General features: G+C 42.1%; 1 protein-coding gene across 15 annotated transcripts in view; it reads right to left on the reverse strand.

Annotated features, from left to right (window-relative positions):
- KIAA1217 overlaps positions 1 to 21174 on the reverse strand; it is a 281476-nt gene that overhangs the window by 68890 nt on the left and 191412 nt on the right. For 14 of the 15 annotated variants that reach the window (XM_080918244.1, XM_080918236.1, XM_080918242.1 and 11 more), the window contains one exon: positions 20460 to 20553. In XM_080918244.1, the coding sequence (XP_080774370.1) occupies positions 20460 to 20553 (94 nt within the window). Of the gene's footprint in view, positions 1 to 12721; positions 13036 to 20459; positions 20554 to 21174 lie in introns of those variants that run through there. The other variant, XM_080918232.1, reaches the window with a different exon arrangement.

The following is a 21174-nucleotide window of genomic DNA, read 5'->3' on the forward strand; positions in this document are numbered from 1 at the left end:
CTGCTGGTATAAGACCTATGTGCTCAGTTCAGTGGCTCACACGATTTCCTTTGAATAACAGCTATTGGAATGCCTATTTAATTATCATCACACATCTTAAATGTAGAATATATTGCATTTTAACTTATAATGCTTTTATTGTAAAAAAAATTTTTAAACGTGCTCTTGAGCAGATGTATATGGAAATCAGTTAGCAGTTTTGCACTATACAGAGTGCTTTCAGTTATGATTTTATATTCTGGACACAGAGGGCACGTACGTACCACTGTCCTGCATAGCTAGGGAGTGACATATAAGCAGCTTGCCAGCATCATGTAGCAAGTATATAATTTGCAGCATGTTTGTGGCGTATAGTAACTAGTAGTACCTTAGTAACACTCATCTGGAAGGAATAAGTTCCAATACCCTAACTAGATGCCTAAACCTGCAGAGAGTACAGGACATATACATGCCACACTGTCCTTTACACATGCTCCAAAGCGATCAATAACAATCACACCACTGGGGTAATTATAATTATCAGATGTAATAAAAGCTACTTAAAACTCTTACGAACTGTTAATTTCTTGAATTTCTATTCATTAGTTTTTAGATAAACTTAGATTGACCTTAGGGGGATGAAATCATGAGAAGAGAAACTGGACACAAATATTATATATGGATACACACACACACACACACACACACACACACACACACACACACACACACACGTCTATACAGAGAAACCAGATTATTTATGTACTAAAATATCTGGGATGTTTCTGATTAAACTCTCTGAACATAACAACTCTAGTTATGCTAATGGTGGTGCTTGAAGGTCCCTATTGCTCAGAGTTAACCAGTGACAGGTACAGGTCCCTTCTCTGGACCCTACACTATGATCGAGGGAATTTTGATACCATAGCAAAAAGCTTTAGGATGACTGATTGCCACAATGTGAGAACTAAGATGTGCATATTTCGGCTTGATGACATGGCAAATCTAAACTTACAGATGAGTTCATAATGATTTATATAGAACTATAATCACTACAACTGTAGATTATAGAGACAGAGTTTTCAGGGCCCATTAGAGAAAAATGATGGTAGTTAGATGGATGACTGACAGAACCTGGAAACCAAATCGTCACTTAGCAGCCCCACCCCTTGTCCTTGAGGGATTCATGCTGGTTCCATTACTGCTTAGCAGAACAAACATAACATAAGGTGAGCTGCATCAGAGCCCATTTTAAACAGTCTACTGTGGGTGCTTTGCTGTGCAATCATTTTATCCATAATGGATGATAATGTGTTAGGAGAAGAAAGGATTGGATAAGAGGCAAGCCCCTAGAAAGAACAATGGGGAATAATAATTGATAAGTCTCCAATTCCAAACTCCCAGCTAATAAATGTGAAACAAGAGAGTTTCGTAACAAAGCAGCCCTAGTAGCAATTACTCCTGGTTTTGAAGAGTCTCCTTCTCTGTTCTTAACAGTAGCTTCCAGTGTCAGACACTGCATTGGGCATCCATGGTAGGAGGAGCACCCATGGTAGGAGGATCACCCATGGTAGGAAGAACATTCAAGGTAGAAGGAGCACCCATGGTAGAAGGAGCACCCATGGTAGAAGGAGCACCCATGGTAGGAGGAGCACCCTTGGTAGAAGGAGCACCCATGGTAGGAGGAACATCCATGGTAGGAAGAACATTCAAGGTAGAAGGAGCACCCATGGTAGGAGGAGCACCCATGGTAGAAGGAGCACCCATGGTAGGAGGAACATCCATAGTAGGACTATGCTTGTGTTACAACTGAAAAAGACATTTCTCAGTTCTTTCAAAGACATTTTTAATTTTGTATTTGTAATGAATATGCCCTTGAAACCCCATCTGTGTTCTTTGGCTTTAGTTGGAGCCCAAGACAGAACACCTATGAAGTATTTGGACCAGATTATTACTCCTGAATGACCTCTAAGTGTGTCTCTCAAAATTCAGAGTAGACAGGCAGGCAAGATGTCTCAGCAGGCAGAAACACTTGACCCATAAGCCTGAGAGCCCGAGTTCACTCCCTGGAACTTATAGTAGAAGGAGGAAAGCAACTCCTAGAAGTTACCCTCTGATCTCCACCCATGGACCATATCATGCGCATGCCTGTATGCAGGTGCACACTTTACTGTGTATACTCCCAATAATAATAATAATAATAATAATAATAATAATAATAATAATAATAATAATAATAATAATAATAAAAGTTTCAAAATCACTGTAGAATGGTGGATGGCAAGCAACCATCATCATTTTTGAATGGATCACTGAATCTATATTCTAGTCAGGAATTAACATAAGATTTCCTGTAATGCCCCTTCCAAAAACATGATTCTGTGACTGCATGGAACGTTTATAGCTACAATCTGTGGTAAATCCAGGGTTATAATGGATGTTGGAGAAGAAATCTATTAAAACATAATCCTCAATGGACAGGCAGACAGATTTCTTTAAGTCAAGGACAATCTGATCTACATAATGAGTTCCAGGACAGCCACAGCCACATAGTGAGACTCTGTCTAAAACAAAACAGGACACAGTCCTCACCTTTGAGAAGGGAAGGAGGCAAATTAGGATGCAGGCAGAGCCACTTAAATGAGTACACTAGAGAAACGCTCTCAGAGTCCTCTGACTGTGAGCCTCTTGATATTAAGCTTTGGGAAACAATCATAATCACCTATGATTTCTCTATTAGTAATAATAAAGAATATCAAATAATAAATAATAAATACATTATTGCCAGGAGAGATAGGACATAGGAAAAGAAAGTAATGTTTTTAGAGATTTCCTATTGGACAATTGTTTTCCAGACTTTTCCTGTTGAATCTCTAATTATTCCTATCATGACTGTTATTTCCATGTTCCATGTTCTAGATGAATAAACTGACCCAAAACTTCAAGTGTTTCTTCCAAAGGCAAATGCCAGGCCCAGAATCTATGAGGTCCCTGAGCAGTTGTGGAATCCAGCATCCAGAAATCAGTGTATGCTTCTCACCTAGAAGGCTCCGAGGTTGAGTATAACTTTGGTGCAAAATCAAGTCCAGAGATATCTGAACAAAGTCATCTCTGCTGCCTGTTCCAAGAGCCAGAAGAGAAGGGTAAAGCAAACCAGACCTTATCCACATCATCTAAAAATGCAGGGGAAGTTCTTTGAAACAATGACCCCAGGATGTCCATGAACCCCACAAATATGTTCCATTTCAAAGGCATACCTTTGTGTTTTCAGTTCAAATATCAAGTTAGCCAGCCAGTGAGCATGGCTCAGAAATCTGAGCTGGTCTGCAAAACCACTGCCTTGCCTTATTTGGATAAATGACAGCCTCAAAGACAACCAGTTTGGGAGTCACGCATGCCCTGAGGCTAGGCTTGGCAGCATCTCTACCCGTGCCTTGCCTGGCCCTGCTGTGCCTCGCCCTCCTCCAGCAGATGTAGAAGTTGAACCAGATATCATCATCCCTTCTCAACCAGGCTGACCCTGATAGAAAAAGTCCCCACCACTGTTCATGAGAATTGCTTCTTGATGTTCCAAGAGTATGCGGCCAGACGTGTGTGTGTGTGTGTGTGTGTGTGTGTGTGTGTGTGTGTGTGTGTGTGACACTCCTAGGTGAAGCTCTGTATTCTGTAACCAAGAAAGTCATAAGAAACCAAATGCAAAGTTAGCAGCTCAGCAAGTACCTGAAGAAATGGCCACATGAGGGAAGGAGGAAGATATTGTCTAGGTGTTCTTGCCATTTCTGTCCCCTAAAAAGAATCTAGACCCATATATAGTAAGGCACATGAAGCTAAGGCTTAATGATCTAGGGAGCACTTTTCAAAGTCCCTCCCTAACTAGCACTAAGAACAACTCATTCAATTCAAAGATGAACAAACTCCAGGATGAACCAAAATAACATTTATTCTCCCACTGCTCAAACCAACATTCAGTCTTTCTCTCTTTTCAATGTGTGCATGCACACTCACATATATACATGCATACACACATATATATTTTTTCACTTAAATTTCTTCCCTTTACTGAAAATTAACATTGAGTAATTTCTGCCAGGAAGGATAGGAACACATAAGTCAACAAATAGATGGAGTTTCTCAAAATCAGGATGCTGAGACATTAGCTCTATGTTGATGATCTCTTTTCTGGTATATTGACATATGTGATTAGTTCCCTAACATTCCCTTTTCAATTTTTTTTAAGAGTTTAATCAACTTAAGCAATTGTTGTCCCTCCCCATCATGCTGCTCAATAAGGAGGCAGAATGTGGAAGGAGAGCCCTGAGTTATAGCTAAATAGACCTGGTTTCTCTTAGGAATTTCTTATATTTTCCCAAACATCACAGTGGCCTCAACAGTGAGTTTCCCTGAGTCTCTAATTGTGTTGCTAAGTTACTCCAGAAAGGCCTCCAGAATGATTCCTCTTCTGAGGCTATCACTATTAGATGTATTAAATCACTGCTATAGTATCTGGGGTACAAAATGCATGAAAATAATTTTTAATACCATCAACAAATATTCATGGGTTCCTCACTGAATTGTGAGGCAAGACAAAGTGAATAAAATGGATAATATCTACTTGAATATATCCACAGGAGGATGAAGAAAATGGTACACTCCATTGGCAAAACAAAAGAACTCATAAATGAATGACAATTTGAATGTAGAAAATGTATAGCTTTGTGTAGTACAGTGATTCTCAACCTAGGAGTCACAATCCCTTTGGGGTTGTATATCATCAGAGAGTTACATTATGATTCACAACAGTGGCAAAATGATTCTTATGAAGTATCAAGAGAATAATGTTGTTGTTAAAGGTCACCACACCATGAAGAACTGTATTAATGAAGAACAGCATTAGGAAGGTTGAGAACCATCATAATAGTTCAAGTATATGCCATGGACTTACACTTATTTACATTTAAGAAGATGTGAGAAAATACTCTTGCTTAGGTCAGGTAAAGGTGCTTACAGACAGGACTGAACGCCTGAGTTCAATCCTGGAGATTTACATGGTAGAAGAAAAGAACTACCTTTCCTGAGGTGTATTCTGGTATATGTACACCCTGGTATAAGTGTGTGTGTGTGTGTTCATGGAGAACTTATTACTTAAAAAAAGAGAAGATTTTTCTTCCTTACTCCCATTCTGAAATTAATGGATGTTCTGATAATCTAGACCATGCTGTGTAAAAGACTTTGTGGCTGTGCTAAACATCATGACCAATGGCAACTTAAGGGAGAAAGTTTATTTTGGCTTATGGTTCCAAATGGCTAAGAATCTATGATGGCAGGGCAGCACAATAGCACACAGTAGGCATGTCAGCAGGAACAAGAAGCTGAGAAACTACATTTTTTAACAGCATGCATGAAACAGAGAAAATCAACTAAAAGGAGTGAGAAACTTTATACTCTCATAGCCTACCCCAATGACATACTGCCTTCAGTGTGACCACACCTCCTGAACCTCCCCAAACAGTGCCACCGAGCGGGGACCAAGTATTTCCATAAGTATATATGGGACATTTCTCATTCAAACCACCACATACTCTATATTCATTTTCAACCTGCATAACTCAAACCTCAATAATTTCTAGTAAGTTATTAGTACATAAGTAATGATCTACAGTTCTGCTTTGGGTCCTCTCTGTGCCTTCCTATCTTACCAGCCAAGGTCCATGTGTTGAAGGTGTGGTCAAGTTGGTGGACAGAATCACTGAGACAGAATGGAACACGAGGACTCTACCTCTCTCAGTGCATTTTGATTTATCCATTGGTGGGTGTAAAATCTAATGGCATTGTTGGGAGGGGTGGATACCTTCAAAGGCATGCATCTTAGGTTAGTTGCTAGGGGCGTGTCCTTGATGGCTATGGATCTTCCTGAACCTCTTCCTCCACTGTTACCGGCTTTACACTTTACTTCCAGGAAGTGAACAGCTCTCCTCTACCACAGCTTCTGGCTGAATGTCCTTCATTAAATCAAGCCCAGAAACAACAGAGTCATCTGACCATGGATCAAAATCTCTGAAACTATGACCAGGTTAAATCCTCTCTTCCGTTTCTTTAGATATCTGTCACAGTAGAGAAACTAACACACACACCGTTGGCTATCTGCTTCCCAGTGTTGGTAAGGATGGCTGTGCCAATTAGTTCAACGTAATTTGTATATTCTCAGAATTTGCTTAGGTATTCTCAATCCATCTTGGCCTGTCATATATTGACATTGGTAACAGACATCTGGGTATTGCTGTACAATCTTTGACCAAAAAGCTATCTTACTATTGCTCAAAATTAAACCTTGGAGAGTAATTAAAGTTTACTGTAGACATGTGTAATAATGCCATGATGAGGCTTACTGTTCAGTGCAAATGATATAGCATACCATTTGTACATTAACTATTTTATATTTATATACAAAAAATATAGATCCAAAGAAAATAGGCATGTTTTATTACTGGACACCTATGATTAAGTTGGCTTTGCACATATACTCACTGTATGTATACTTAATACATAAGGATATATTTGGCGGAGACAGGTGGCAACAGTTTGTGATACCAGCTACTCAGGGGGCTGAGGCAGAAGACTGAAAGTCTTCCTGTGCTACAAAGTTCAGTCTGGGCAACTTTGTCTCAAAATAAAATGTGAAGCAGCCGGTGAGCTAGCTACCTGGAAAAGCAATCTCCTGGCTGTACAAGAGCCTGGGTTCAGTCCACAGCATTGTGGAAACCGAAATTTTCATGAGGTCAGTTATATTACAAAGACACATTTATACATATGAGTATGTATCTTTTAATAAAAATTGTGACTCACAATTGCATATTTGACTCATTTTTATGCCCTAGACACAAGGTGATACAGAATAGAAACTTGCTAGCATTTTTCTACATTTTTTCAGATCATTGTTATACATAATAAAAATACAGAAACATCTTTAAAAAATGTATTTCAGTCTTAAAATGGCTACATTAACATAATTATAGCTTTGGTTGCCAATACTGTCACATTTCTCATTTTTATGATAATACAAAGGTTCTCTTAGATCACAACCTATTAGGCTCCTTGGTCTAAATATACACAGTGAAATCTTCAGCAGATTTCTGAAGCGATGAGGTCTGACCCAGTAGATATCTGGTTGAGCAAATTACTCTGCAGTGGGGCAGATCTTTTTCCCTTCTTGTTTTGCAGTTAAACAGCTGCTAGGAAATATATTTTTAGATCTGCTTTTAAAGGAAAGCAAAAAAATGTTATCTACTTTGTAGAGATGCATCTAGAATGTTCCTTCACCCACAACTACATGGTGCCAACAATCTTTAGAATATTGTAATCAATGTCTGTGCTTCGAAGTAAGTGCAAGACAGGTCTATGCTCATCTTAAATGCAGGCATCCAGCTCTGATCACATGGGGTAGTGTTCCATGAGAAACACACATTAATGTCCAGACATGCTATAGCAATTTTCCATTGTGAATGTGTCTTGACTTCTTGCTCTCTAGGGCTGTATTTGGCAGTTCTTTCTCTATTAAGGGTAAATGAGAAATAATGGGTTCAAAGGGTGAAAATGACCAGACAAACCATAACCTCTGATGTCACAGGAAAAGGAAAGGGTGAAAAAATACACCATTGACAAAGCTAAGTAAATGTGTGGACCTAGCAAACGACTCCAGAACATTGTTCATGCTGTCAGAATATAGCGTGGCTCGGTGCTACTTGTTCAGAGGTTTAAATGAAGCCCTGGAAATTCACACCTTCTGTTAAGAGAGGCCGCAAGGAAATATATCTACAAAAAGCGACTCTATCAATGCATCTTCTTGTGGGGAATAAGATGCTGAAGCCTTGAGAACTCTTCAAAGGGAATTAGACGAGATTTTGGCAACAAAATGATTCATTCTTTTCAGCTGTATACAATCTCTAATAATTACACCTTTCATGAGCCCCAGCTTAGACTTTTTCCTAAGGGCTAATCCATGGGATTAACTGTGCATTCCCAAGCTAGGCTCACCACTGTGGCCCTAACCCTGCTCTGGCTGAAATATTGCTCATTTAGCTATTTCCTGTAGGTTGGTTTTAAACTGACCTTGATTGGTTTACTGTGACCAAAACAACACTCATTAGTTCTGAAGCCTTTGACCTTACAAATCTTTTTTTTTTAATAGAGATTTATTTATTTTATGAGTACACTATAGCTCTTCAGACACACCAGAAGAGGGCATCAGATTCCATTACAGATGGTTGTGAGCCACCATGTGGTTGCTGGGAATTGAACTCAGGACCCCTGGAAGAGTGCTCTTAACCACTGAACCAACTCTCCAGCCCACAAATCTTTTTTAAAAATCAACGAAGATAATATTATGCAATGACTAAAATTTAAGCGAGTGTAGAAGTGCATACCTATAAAACAAGTCATTAAGGCCATGTGATGACCCCCATTTCAAAACCAAAAGGAGGGTGGGTGGGGGAGGGGTGGGATGGGAATGGGTGGGATGTGGTGGGGCAGGGAATAAAGGAGAGAGTATGGGGAACTCAACTGAATTGGGGGTCAGGGGCGGAGCATCTCCGGAAAGAGGTAGAAACCTAGGACAATGGAAACTCCCAGAAATCTATGAGGTTGACCCTAGCTAACAATGCTAGCCATAGGGATAAGGGACCTGAATCATCCATTTCCTGTAACTGGGCAAGACTTCTAATGGAGTGATTGTGATACCAATCCAGCCACAAAACCTTAGACCCACAATTTGTCCCGCCTACAAGATATGCAGGAGTAAAAGATGGCGCAGAATTTGGGGGAAGGGCCAACCAATCACTGGCCCAGCCTGAGACCCATGTCATGAAGAGGAGCCCACTTCTGACACATTGATGATACTCTGTTATACTTGTAGACATGAGCCTAACATCACTGTCACTGGAGAGCCTTCATCTAGCAAGTGATGGAAACAGATGCAGAGAGCCACAGCTAAACATTAAGAGGAGCTCGGGGAATCCTGCAGAAGAGGGAAAGGAAGGAGCGAAGAAACCAGAGAGGTCAAGGACATCACAAGAAAACCTACAGAACCAACTAACCTGGTCCCATGGGGGCTCATGAAGCCTGAACTGCAAACCAGAGAGCATGTATGGATGGACCTAGGCTCTCTGCACATATATAAGAGCATACAGCTCAGTCTTCATGTGGGACTCCTGAAGTAGAGCAGGGCTGTCTCTGCCGACATTATCTGCCTTTGCATCCCTTTCCCCTAACTGGGCTGCAACAGATGTGCCTAGTCTACTGCAACTTGATAAGTCAAGGCTGGTTAATACCAGGTGAGGCCTCCCTTTTCTGAGGAGAAAGGGAGTGGGGGGGGGGTGAGAGGGAAAAACTGAGAGGAGAGGACGAGAGAGGGGGAGTTATGATCCAAATGCAAAGTAAATAAATAATTTTTAAAAAAATTCAAAGGGATGCAAAGCCCTCTTTCCCATGTGTCACCTAAAAAGCTTTTAATCCCAGCACAAGGGAGGCATAGGCAGGTAGAACTTTATGTGAGGCAGCCTGGTCTACAAAGTCAGTCCAGGACAGCCAGGGCTGGTGACGCTGAGAAACCGTGTGAAAAGGGGAAAAAAAGAAAAAGAAGAAAAAGCAGCGGATCAAGGGAAAGACAACTTTTCATAGTTTGGGTGTAGAGCATTAGACCTGCACAGGAAACGTGGGCAGCCCAGACCTGCTCTAACAGAGAAACTGACCATCAAGGAGGTCATTACAATGCTTCACCACTTTGTGAAGCCAATACTTTTTGTTTCATTAAAAGAATCTCATAATTTGAAGCAGCTGCTGTTTCTCACTTGACTTAATGACCTACTCCCCTTCCATAAAAACACAGGATAATCTAAATTTGGTTAGTTCAAAAGTCTATTTTTGGTGCCAGGCCTATGCATTTCCAATGAATGAATCCTGGCTCTGACAGGACTTCTGGTTCACCTTTGGTAAGATACTCTAGAAGAGAGACTGCTTTCTGGAGAATAAAGGAAGCCGCGTTACGGCAGCTAGGCCACGAACAGCTTTGAGAAGTCAGGTTAGTAGTCGTCCCAAGTCCACCAAGAAACAAGCTGGAAAGTTGGACTTGGTGGTGAACTGTCCTCAGGGAGACCTGAACACAATGTGTGAAGTTGAAGAAAACCTTGGCTCCAGAGTAACCTCAAGGCAAGCCAGTGCTACACGGATACCTGTTTCTCTCTGTGTCTCTTGTCTGTTTGCCTGCCTGCCTGTCTGTCTCTCTTACACACACACACACACACACACACACACACACACACACACACACACACACACACACACACACTCCAGATAACACCTAGAAGGGTGAGAAGAAAAGCCAAGGTCTGCTTGACATAGAATGGGGTGAGGTTAATAATGGGCTTGTCTGTGGTCAGCAGCTTTTGCCCCAGCCTTAGATGTTATCCTTTCTCTAGTCTGTAAACCTGAACAAATCTCTCCAACCATGCTCAGCCTCTCGGATCTGAACTTCCAGGTGAATGATTTACAAAAGTTGATGTCTAAGACCCTCTTTTGAGCTTTTAAGCCCAAAGATTTCAAATTAGTCAGGCTTAGTCACTGAGGGAAGGAACAGCAAGCATTCAGGTTGGGTACAGTTCCTGATTCATTAATCTAAAGGAGTATTTCCTCAAAAGCAGATGGAACATTCCTTGGTCCTGCAAATTACATACAAGCAAAGAAGCTGCTATACCGTGGAGGGAAAGCACAGCGGAGAACAATGCTGCTGTAGGTGACACGGACTCTAGAAACACATCATTCTCTCTATGCTCAATTTTATATGAAAAAAGATATTTGGAAAGGACAAAAAATGGTCAGCCTGCCTCGGAGCAGGATGCCAGACCTAGGAAGCCTGGGCTGATATAAGAAAGCCACAAAGAACACGGAATAGAGGAAGAGTAGCCAGGAAACAACCTGTGGGAGGGAGGTTTGTGGCTAGAAGACAGGGATGCACGGGCCTGGGCAAAGGCCACTGCTGCTAACATCAAAGGAAGGAGGAGTGGCTTGCTATGAGAAGCAGAGGGGTGTGGCAAAATCTCCCCAGCAAAGCAGAGGAGCCAAGCAGCTTGAAGTGACATTTAGGAGGGCTGGTGTTTTGGTCAACCCTGGATACAAAAGTAACAAGAACAACAACATGGTATATATTAATTTGCAGAGGGAACTTTGAAATGTTCCTAATTTGCTTTAATAGAGTTGGATGCAGGCTGCCTTATTCTGAAACCCCAAACCGGGGTCACATGAGCAGCTGCATCCCTGTTGAGAACTTTGCATAACAAATCAGTAGGTATTTTCCGCCTATGAGCAGATGTCTGTATCTTCAGGAGGGCTAGAAAGAGCACTGGGGAAGGTTAAAACAAAGCCTGCAGCCCTAAGGTCGGAACCTCCCCCTTCACTATTCTTTAGTAAGGACTCAACTCCATTACCAAACTCAGACACTCTCTGCACTGTCTCACAAACACGGGAGGTTTTCTTTTTGTTTTTTGTTTTGATTTTCCCACTCCCCAGCAACTTAGCATTTGTGGAAAAGAAACGGTAGAAGTCAGCAGCCACTCATCTGAACTAGTTTCAGGCTCTGGAGGCTCCTAATTTACAAACACCAAATAAACAAGAGACCCCCCCCAACAACTAAGCCTTCCTAAGCACAAAATAACCTTTCGACACTGAGTAAATGTATTTTCTCTATTCCCAATGGAAGCTGTCTGCACTGAACTGCTTGGGGACTGGTGAGGCCATGCATTGTGACACGCAGGCACAAAAAACTCTGGAGGGAAGACCTTGGTTTAAATCTCACTTCTGCTGCTTATGCCTGTGTGATCTTGTTACTTTAATCTCCCTCAGCCTCAGTTTTCTGATCTTAAACAGGGTATAGGTATTTTTGCCATAGAGTTACCATGTTGACTATATGAAATGGTACTTGGAATGAAGGTCATATTGGATAACAATGTCTTACATATTTAAATCATCTATAAGGTGGGATCAAAACTCTTCAGTAGAGATGGGCAGATCCATGCAGGTTTGTGTTCCTTTAAGAGGAAGCTGATGAGCTTAAAAGGGCACGTCCCACATTAAATTCATTTAAAAGAACTCTAACACATGATGTCACACGGAACCATTGTTGTGGGTAAATACGGCATCTGTCAAGGGCTTTCAGGTAATCATTAAATTGCACATAACAGGCTGTTTAAAAACCTAGACACTTGTTAAGTATCCCTTCCTGATATCTTCTTATTAAAGAATTTAAGATGAATTTCCCAGGAAAAACTTCCCCCAAATGCTCCAAGCCACACACAGAGCTTTCTCTCATTTCTCTTCAATTCTGTCCACTGATCTCAGAGCTGGATGAAAGACAACATCTTTAAGAAAACGCTGAAGATTGCCACAAACCCATAAACCAAAGAGCCCGTTCACGCAAACTGTACTGATTCTTTAAAACCTTTGCTAAACGACAAGGTTAAAGGGAAACAGATTTCCAGATCAGGGATCTGTAGATCAGAGACAGCCCCAGTTGAATTAAAAGGGGATTTTTAAAACCAGAGCCATTCCAATAACAAGGAGATGGCAAGAAGTTCTTACAAAACCTCCAACTCTACTTCCTCACAGGAGTGACTACATTAGACATATTGCAAGGAAGAAAAGGATACAGTCCGTGCCAGAGCCCGGACAGAGGAGTCTCGAAGGATCATAGTCTTACCTTTCATCTTCTATGGTCTGTTCTTCTCTAGAAGAAACTTTCTAGACTCACAGAGACCTCAGAACCACCCATCTGTCGAATGCTTCCAGCTCTGTCTGTCTTCATGGTGACTAAATGCTAAGCTTTGCGCTAGGCTTTGCTTTCTTACAGAAGGAAGCCTTTAGTCAAAACATGTGGTTTAAAGAAGCAATAGCCACCCTTGTTAAAACTATTTCACGGACATTCAGAGGTATTACTTCTCTCTGAGAGTTAAAGCTGCAGGAATGCATTTTTCCTGTTCCGGAAATCAGCCTAACGAAAACCAATGCTGAGCCAACGAGAAACGTTTCTTCCCTGTGTGCTGTCTGGCAGAAACTGCAGCCAGATCAAGGAAACACGTGATGTTTATAAATACAATATGGCTCATGTTGTCATAACCTCTCAATGACAAAAGGAAACGTATTAGGAAAAGGCAGGCAGCCGTGCAGCAGGGAAGATGAGATGTGTGCCTGTTGAAAGCTGCCTATCTGATGTGCATGTTACCCTCCTGCTTCTGAAAAAAAAAAAAAAAAAGACCTGAGAGCACGGTGGAAAAAAGTGGGGGGGGGGGCAGACTCTGCATGAAAATATGCAGACTGGTTGTTAGCCGCTGCAGTAAGAGTAATTCCTCATCATCTGTAATATGGTCATCCCAATAGTGCACCCGGGCGCTCGCTGACACAGAGAAGACTGAAGCTAGCACAGCCTGGAGCTGATAAGAAAAGCCACAGATGCTGATTGAGCACTGGCTATTCTGATCTCCTGGTTGGCCAGGTCTGGAAGCTTGGTTACAGCATCTGTTTTGTTTACGGTTACAGTGTCAGGACCCACAGAAAGCATGACTGGTGGATAGAGCTGGTTCCACAGCTCTAGGGGGAGAAAGACCTGAGACATTTTATAACAGTGGGGTGATGCTCACTGTTGTAAAACCATAATGCTTAGTATCCAGTTTGAAGATACTAGAAATGGCAATAACCTGCTTCATCTAAAGGCAAATTTTGTCCTCAGGAATTATGCACACAGCAATATGTGGTTCCTTATTTAGTTTGTTTTCTGGAAAGCTAGCTTACTTTCCACTGCAGGTGAGTCAACCCCTGGAACTCCTTCTTTTGAGGGGAATAAAGGCTGAAAAATGTGTACTCCCCATTCCTTTGCGGCATGTGAGAAAGCCAGACTTCCCCCATACTGTTATTCTCAACAAAGTCCAGAAGAAATGACCACTGTCTGGTTCCAGGGATGGAATGGGGAACTACAGGAAGGCAAGCAGGCATTCCTGGTCCTCACTGGGAATGGGCTGCAGACCACTGATAGCCTCATTCACAGACCGTCGCCTTGACCCTTAGAGATAAAGCACCACCGGGACACTCGAGAGGAAAATGCTCTAAGAAATATGGTCCATGACTGCGTTTAGTGAGGATCTATGCAGAATGGGATCCTGAGAGAACCACTGGGAGCCTGAAGATGAATAAAATAGGAACCTGGTATCTGAGAAATGTAGTCAGAAGAGTGTGTCGAGAGGTGAGCATGCTGAGAGGTTGGGCGTGAAGGGATATCCATGAAAATTGTAAGAAAAAAAGTGATGTAGAAAAAAGGAAGGAAGGAAATGAAAGTGATGGAGAGAGTTGCTCCCAGGCTAGGTCTTCAGAAAACGATAGCTCACAGATACACCCACGGATGACAAAGACCAAGGAGATGGGAGATGGGGATGACCACAGAATCAATCAACATGCCAGCTCTTGAGTTCTGCCTGGCTCTGCATCCAGCTCCATCTCTGAGTGGTTCTAGATGAGCTGACTAGCTTCTCCTTTGTGCGCGCGTGAGAGTGTGTGTGCAGATTTCTCTCTCATGTTATGCAAATCAAATAGGAGTAAATACAATCAAAATGCTGAAGAAGGTGGCAGGTGCAGTCAGTGAATCGTGAACCTCAGTGTCTAATACCACTGCCACTAAACAGGTAGAAGGACCGGACCGAGCAGAGTCCACTAACAATGGAACAAAGTAAGGGTGTGTTTTCAGATTCTTTCGTGTCTGTGGTATCCTCTTCTCTTCCATTCCTCCAAAATCCAAAACTTTCATCTCAACCACAACAGCCTGGTCATCCCCTCTTCTTCCTCCCTGTGTAGCTCTCTCACCTTCATCCTCCCTCCCTCTTTCCCTCACATCCTAGTTTCTTTTTGCTGTGGTTATCTTTTGTGTCATCATCAGAGAACAGGATGGGTCATAGGAAAAGAAGAAGATGCCATGGAGTGGCTATGCAACTGAACTGTGTTAAGGAACGATTGAATGGGGCTGGAGAGATGGCTCAGTGGTTAGGAGCACTGACTGCTCTTCCAGAGGTCCTGAGTTCAATTCCCAACAATCACATGGTGACTCACAATCATCTGTAATGGGATCTGACCCTCTCTTCTGGTGTGTCTTAAGACAATGACAAAGTAGAGTGTACTTACATAAAACAAATAAATAAATCTTAAAAAAAGAAATGACTTGAATGAACAAATGAATGAAGGAATAAAATATTATTTTGTGTTTTGACATCTTACTAGGAATAACATTTCATAATGTGTAAAACCTATGTGTAAATATCAAGGAAGGAAAGTTGGGGCTAAATACACAGAAACCAAAAGAATTATGCTCAGATCTAGTATCTGGTATCTGCTAGCTTCGTGAGTCAAGGAAAGGCTTCTTCGGCCTCTGAATTAGCATCTGAAAAACTGGAGTCAGCACACCTATTTTGCAGAGTTATTGACTTGAAACCTAGTTAAAATATAAATGTTTTCCTATGCTGCATACTCCACAGACACGGGGAAGTCTGTGATCTGACATCAGGAACAATGATACCCAGAAAACATAAACAGATTCTGCAGAGGAACTAATACCACTCACATGAATTATTATAATTCGGTAAGGGAAAAAAAGGCAAGTGGAATATCTGACAAGAGGAAGAAGAAAGGCAGTGACATTAAAGAGGGAGTCCAGGAACAACGCCAGCACACAAACTACAGCCTGCAAATGCTGCACTCTTGCTTGTGGGTGGGCCACAAATGTAATTCTAAGCTTTGGAGTAGCAATACAAAGAAGGAAAATGATCATGTACAAGGCTCCCAGTGTCCACACGATAAAAATAAACCAGGAGAAGGGAGCTATTCTTGGGAATGAGACTGGGGATATTTTTGCGGCGGGTCTTCGCAAAGGACAAAAAATGAACATTGAAGGCTCTGTAGCACCTCATCACCTCTTGTCCCGGACTCTGCCCGCACTCCATGCTCACTGCCCCTCCAGAGGCCACACTGGCTTCTGGGGAGATATGGAGAAGAGCATATTATGATCTGTGACTTTAAAAGACACGCCGTCTGCGGAATAACGTGAACATGACCCAAAGGGTTGGCACAGGGCAAGATCCCGCTTGCCCCTGAAAAGGAAGCGGGATCAAGAGCATTCAAAAGCTTTGAGTGGTGAGCAGGCTTTCATTTAAGTTCGAAAAGCAGTTCTTAATTTTAGTTACTTTCAAAACATTTTACTGTGGGAACTTTAAAACATAAAAAGACAGAAAAATGTAATGAAGCCCTATTACTGTCTTAAGTTTTTTTCAGTGTTGTTCCCTCTCTTTTTTCTTCCACTGTTGGAGTGGTTTTAAAGAAAACACCATTCACCATGTCATTTAACATGTAAATTCTTTAGTATGCCTATTTGTTTTAAGACAACCTGTGACTCTAACCCGCCCAGGTATCAGTTATTCTTTAATATCTTCTGTTAAAACTTTCCAAGTAGCTTTGACGTTGTCTTACAGTTGGCTCATTGTCTTCCAGACGGACACACAGCCTCATAGCACAGCCATAAAACCTGGAGCACACCCTCCTTGCTTTCACTTGCTGGTAGTTTATTACAGGAAGGAAGGAGAAGGCTGCCCTTTAATACACAAAAGGAGAAGACTATTTTGTATTGCTATAGCAAAATATATGTGGGTTGCATTTTATTTGGGGTGCAGGTTGCTGTTGCCCCAACACTCATTCTGTTGGTGAAAGGTGGGGGCAGAGAGCAGAAAGGGCACTGGTGAAGTAAGGAAGGCACTAGGAACACCAGTGTTTCACTCTAGATAATCATGGCTGCCATAACTGACCCCGTTTGGGGAACTAAGTCAATCCTTTTTGAGATGGTTCCCCAAAAGCCCAACCACTTCTCACCAGACCCCTAATACTCCACCTCTTAAGATCATAACATTGCAGGTCCCATTCCCAACACACAAGCCGTTAGGGAACACACTCAAACCATAGCAGGCAGACATATATGGAGACATAGGGCTTTCCAGATGCCAGGAAGAGGAAACATTTGACCCAGGAAGGATGGAGAGGCTGGGAAGTATGAGCAGTGTACTTAGAGCAGAGGAGGCAAGCTATGCACCTAGACTGGTCACTGGCTTCCTGCTGCACCAGCACCCGTTCCCCTAGCTAAGTAACTGCTTCACACAAACAAGTCGTTATCAGCGATGTAGATATGGACTTACACCAATGTCTGATTCGAAGTTTGGTCTTAAGGATTGAATGAAATTGTACTTGCAAGTGCCTAATAAAAGCTTGCAAATTAGCACTTACAGGGATATTTACACGGGCAATGGCAAGGGGTTGTCTGTGAGAGATTTTGTGAGTAACATGGGGAAAGGCTGGTGAATGGTTGAACATTTTGAAGGGCAGGCATCAGAGAGAAGAATCACTGATAACTCAATTTTAAAATGCTCTTATATTTAAATATGTATAGTTCTGTATGTCAGTGTGTGGGTTTGGGCATGGATGCAGTGCCTGTGGAGGCCAGAAGAGGGCGTCTGACCCTTCCAACTTAGAATCTGCCAGATGTGAGTGAGTGCTGGGAATTGAACTTGGGTCCTCTGTGAGAGTAGTACTTACTCTGAACCACTCGGGCCGTCTCTGCAGCCACAGACTCAATGTTTTTAAGTTTTTCAAGTCCCATTTCCTAAACGCCTGGGAGTGAGAATGCAGTATGAGCACACAGACCCAGGCACTCCAGCCTTCAAAGACGGATGCAAGGGTTTTCTTCAATGTTGTTACGAGAAATACTGCAAGAAAATCAGTGGGGAGAAAACTGCAAAGAGGCTACACGCTTGGGTTTGGAATCACAGGAGTGGATCTAAAAATGCATTTCGAGGTTCATTCACAGGGACTATAGTGTTTAAACGGTAGTTAAAGCAGCCAGAAGAGAAAAACCACAAGTTCTAGGTCAAGCTAAAAGAGAGACAATCAGAGAGAGTCAAAAGAAAACCTACAAAGCTCAAACAGCATAAAGTTTGCCTGATCGTGCTGAAGCCACTGGGGAGTAACAGAAAGGTCAACTGGATAGGGGAAGCTAAGGCATGTTTGGAAGTAGGCAAAGAATTTAGCCATGGTGTGGAATGGAAGCCATTGGTTTCTAAGGAGACTGTTCTTTAGTGTCAGACACAAAGCTTAAATAGACAACTGAGCAGCAACAACTGACTTGGGTATTGTTATAGCTTAATTCTGGGGAGTGTGTCCTAAATGCAAATCGAGCAGTTGTCTGCACTCAAGTAAAAGATTAAAGACACATGGATAAGACCCACAATGGGCAGAAAAACAGAAGCCCCAAATCATAAGATAGCCATCAGGATTAGTGAACAGAAAGCCAAAAGTCCTCTTTGAGAGCCACAAAAGAGAACGGATGATCTTTGAGGTACAGATAATTTGTGAATAAGCACACATATGTTATCCAGAGGGGCCTGCTTCATTGGAGTGGGGGAATTAAATATTCAAACTGCCCTGGGAATTAAATATTCAAACCTACCTGATGTTAGAAACAAAAACCATGTGACTAAATTAGATTGGTATGCTTCACACCGTTGTGGAAAGAATCATGAGGCTCAGAAGTCCAGTTAGGTATGCTTAGTTATAGCTAAGAACAAGTCTCATTAGACAGAGAGGCCTTAGCAATGTTCAGCTACCTGTTAAGAGAAGAACTATAGAAGCCTGCTTCCCCTACCAACACAAATTCTATGTACACTTATAGGCCCATAACCTCAGAGTTAATACTTTGGTTTAACTTGCTTCCTGGGCCACACCATTCAATCATAAAACCGCTCTGCGAGAATGGCCTGTAACCTGCAGATCCAGTCTGACATTTCTTCTGACAAAGACAAGGCATTAAAGTTCTGGTTTCAGGAAAATCTCTGGGAAGGAGTGGTCAGCCTGCAGCTCTGGCCCAGGCTGTCCCTGGAGGTTGGGGAGTGAAGTCCAAGGACATTGGTGGAGCTGCTGTGACTGATGCCTGTTGAAGGGAGTTGGGAACTTCTTGCATTCAGATGCTGAATTCTGTGCAAAGCAATGTTGTATTACCTTGCTCTCCAACTTCACTGGCCATTAGAAAACTAAAGCTTGTGATTGAACAGCACATAGATGTAAAAAAGTTTTCAGGTTCCAGGCTGGGGGGTCATAGGAAAAAAGAGGGAAATGGGGAAAGGACACGGAGGAAGAGGAGGAAGAGGAGGAAGCTGCCATAAGAGGAGATGAACCATGATCTCGTGGCCAAGAGAAACAGCAAGTAGCAAGGAACAATTGGCTGGGGTGTAAGTTTGAAAATAGTTTGAAAATCTGTCCAATCTAGGTTTACAGTTTGTAAACAAAATACCTGGATTGCGCGTGTTTTATATGAGCTAGCTAGAATTTATTTCCTGTTACAGCATGTGGATGTTTATCACTGAACCCCTTCAAGGCCACACTCAGTGCCAACACACAGAAGGACGCAGTGGGCCTTGGCCTACTATGCAGCTTGGTATAGTCTACAATAGCAACTGATCCTCGAGATATCCTTTCTGTTCTTCAAAACAAACAGTGAGGTCTCACAGCTGGACCACAAGCAGGACTTAGCAAAGTGCTCCCCCACCTTCCCAGCAAGGCAGTCAGGTCCCATTCACTGCGAGAGATGAAATGGCTCCAACTCGCAGAGCCCGAAGACGAGGCTCTGAAAAGTTTCCGAAATCTGAGAATAGGGTCTCAGTTATAGGCTTCAGACATGATGTTTCTGAAAGAGCTTTTTATATTTCTCCTTTCTGAGTAATCTTTACCAAAATACAAGGACTTTTCTGCTAATTACATTGTGAACATTTGTTATCCCTCATTAGAAGGTAATGATTGAGTTCTCTCTCTCTCTCTCTCTCTCTCTGTCTGTCTGTCTCTGTCTCTGTCTCTGTCTCTGTCTCTGTCTCTCTCTCTCTCTCGCTCTCGACTCTGTAGAAAAGAATTCAGGGTGACTAGTCAGTTCTTATTTACACTGGTAATGCTCATATTCTCTACAGACTCTGGACATACATGGCTGTAAACACATGTTGCTTTACTATACTAAATTTGCCATCATTTGATACAGCAGCAAAAAGACACGCATGTGCAGTGTGAGGAAGCAGAGAGCGGCTCCCTCACCCGACGGCCAATAGGAAATGATGCCTAGATTTCATCGACAATAAGAAGTAGTTTTTTGAACTCTAGTGTCTTGTAGGTGTCTGTGTGCACACTTGTGCACATACTGGGGAAGGGATGCACTTTGAAAAATTGATGTTTTAAAATACCACCTGTACTGGCTGGTTTTGTGTGTCAACTTGACACAGGCTGGAGTTAATCCCAGAGAAAGCGTGGGTCTGGGACCTGTGTTGGGTGTGGGGAGACTGAGCTGGGAAAACAGTCAGAATGAGAAGAGTGGTACTCACCCTCATGTCTCCGTTCACGGCTCTCGCCATGTGGTTAAACGCATGTGAAGGATCCTTGTTGTATACTTTGAGAAGGGATCTGTCTTGGATATTCCTGGAATCAAATACATCCGTCACTATGGCAGATGGAAAGAGCCTGGCTCTGACCATTTCCTCTCCCCGTCCTTATCAACCAGGCAAAAGACACAGACAGACGCTCTGCCATTGTCTGTCACGAACCAGACAGACGGTCCTTTCACCATAATAAATAAGAAAACGAAGAAGAAAAGGACGGGCTTTTCTTCCCTTCACTTGTTCTTAAGGAAAATGTTCTCCTCACAGTATTAATGTCCACCCATACATATCAGGAAACCGGAACATGCTTCCAAGTTTCAGAGTGTGGAAATAAACACTCTCAAGAGCAGCAAAAACTCCAGTATTTACAATACCTTCCAGAGACTTGGTTAATATTTAAATATGTGTTTACTTTGTTTAAACATCCTTTGTTATCCAATGAATGGACGCATAAAAATAATCTTTTTTTTTTCTTTCAAACATGCTCATGGAGGGAAACAAAATGTGTACAGAATGTAGAAAAAATATCTAAGAAAACCAAGCCCAGTATGTTTAACATTGCATTCTTTTCCTCCCACAGTGCATTTTAAAAAATACTTTCCTCTGTACATGTTGAATCACAAAGGAAATATAACACATTGAGTCTTTTCTACTTTTGATC

This window comes from Micromys minutus (genome assembly GCF_963924665.1).
Source record: "Micromys minutus genome assembly, chromosome: 6".
NCBI classification, from domain to species: domain Eukaryota; kingdom Metazoa; phylum Chordata; class Mammalia; order Rodentia; family Muridae; genus Micromys; species Micromys minutus.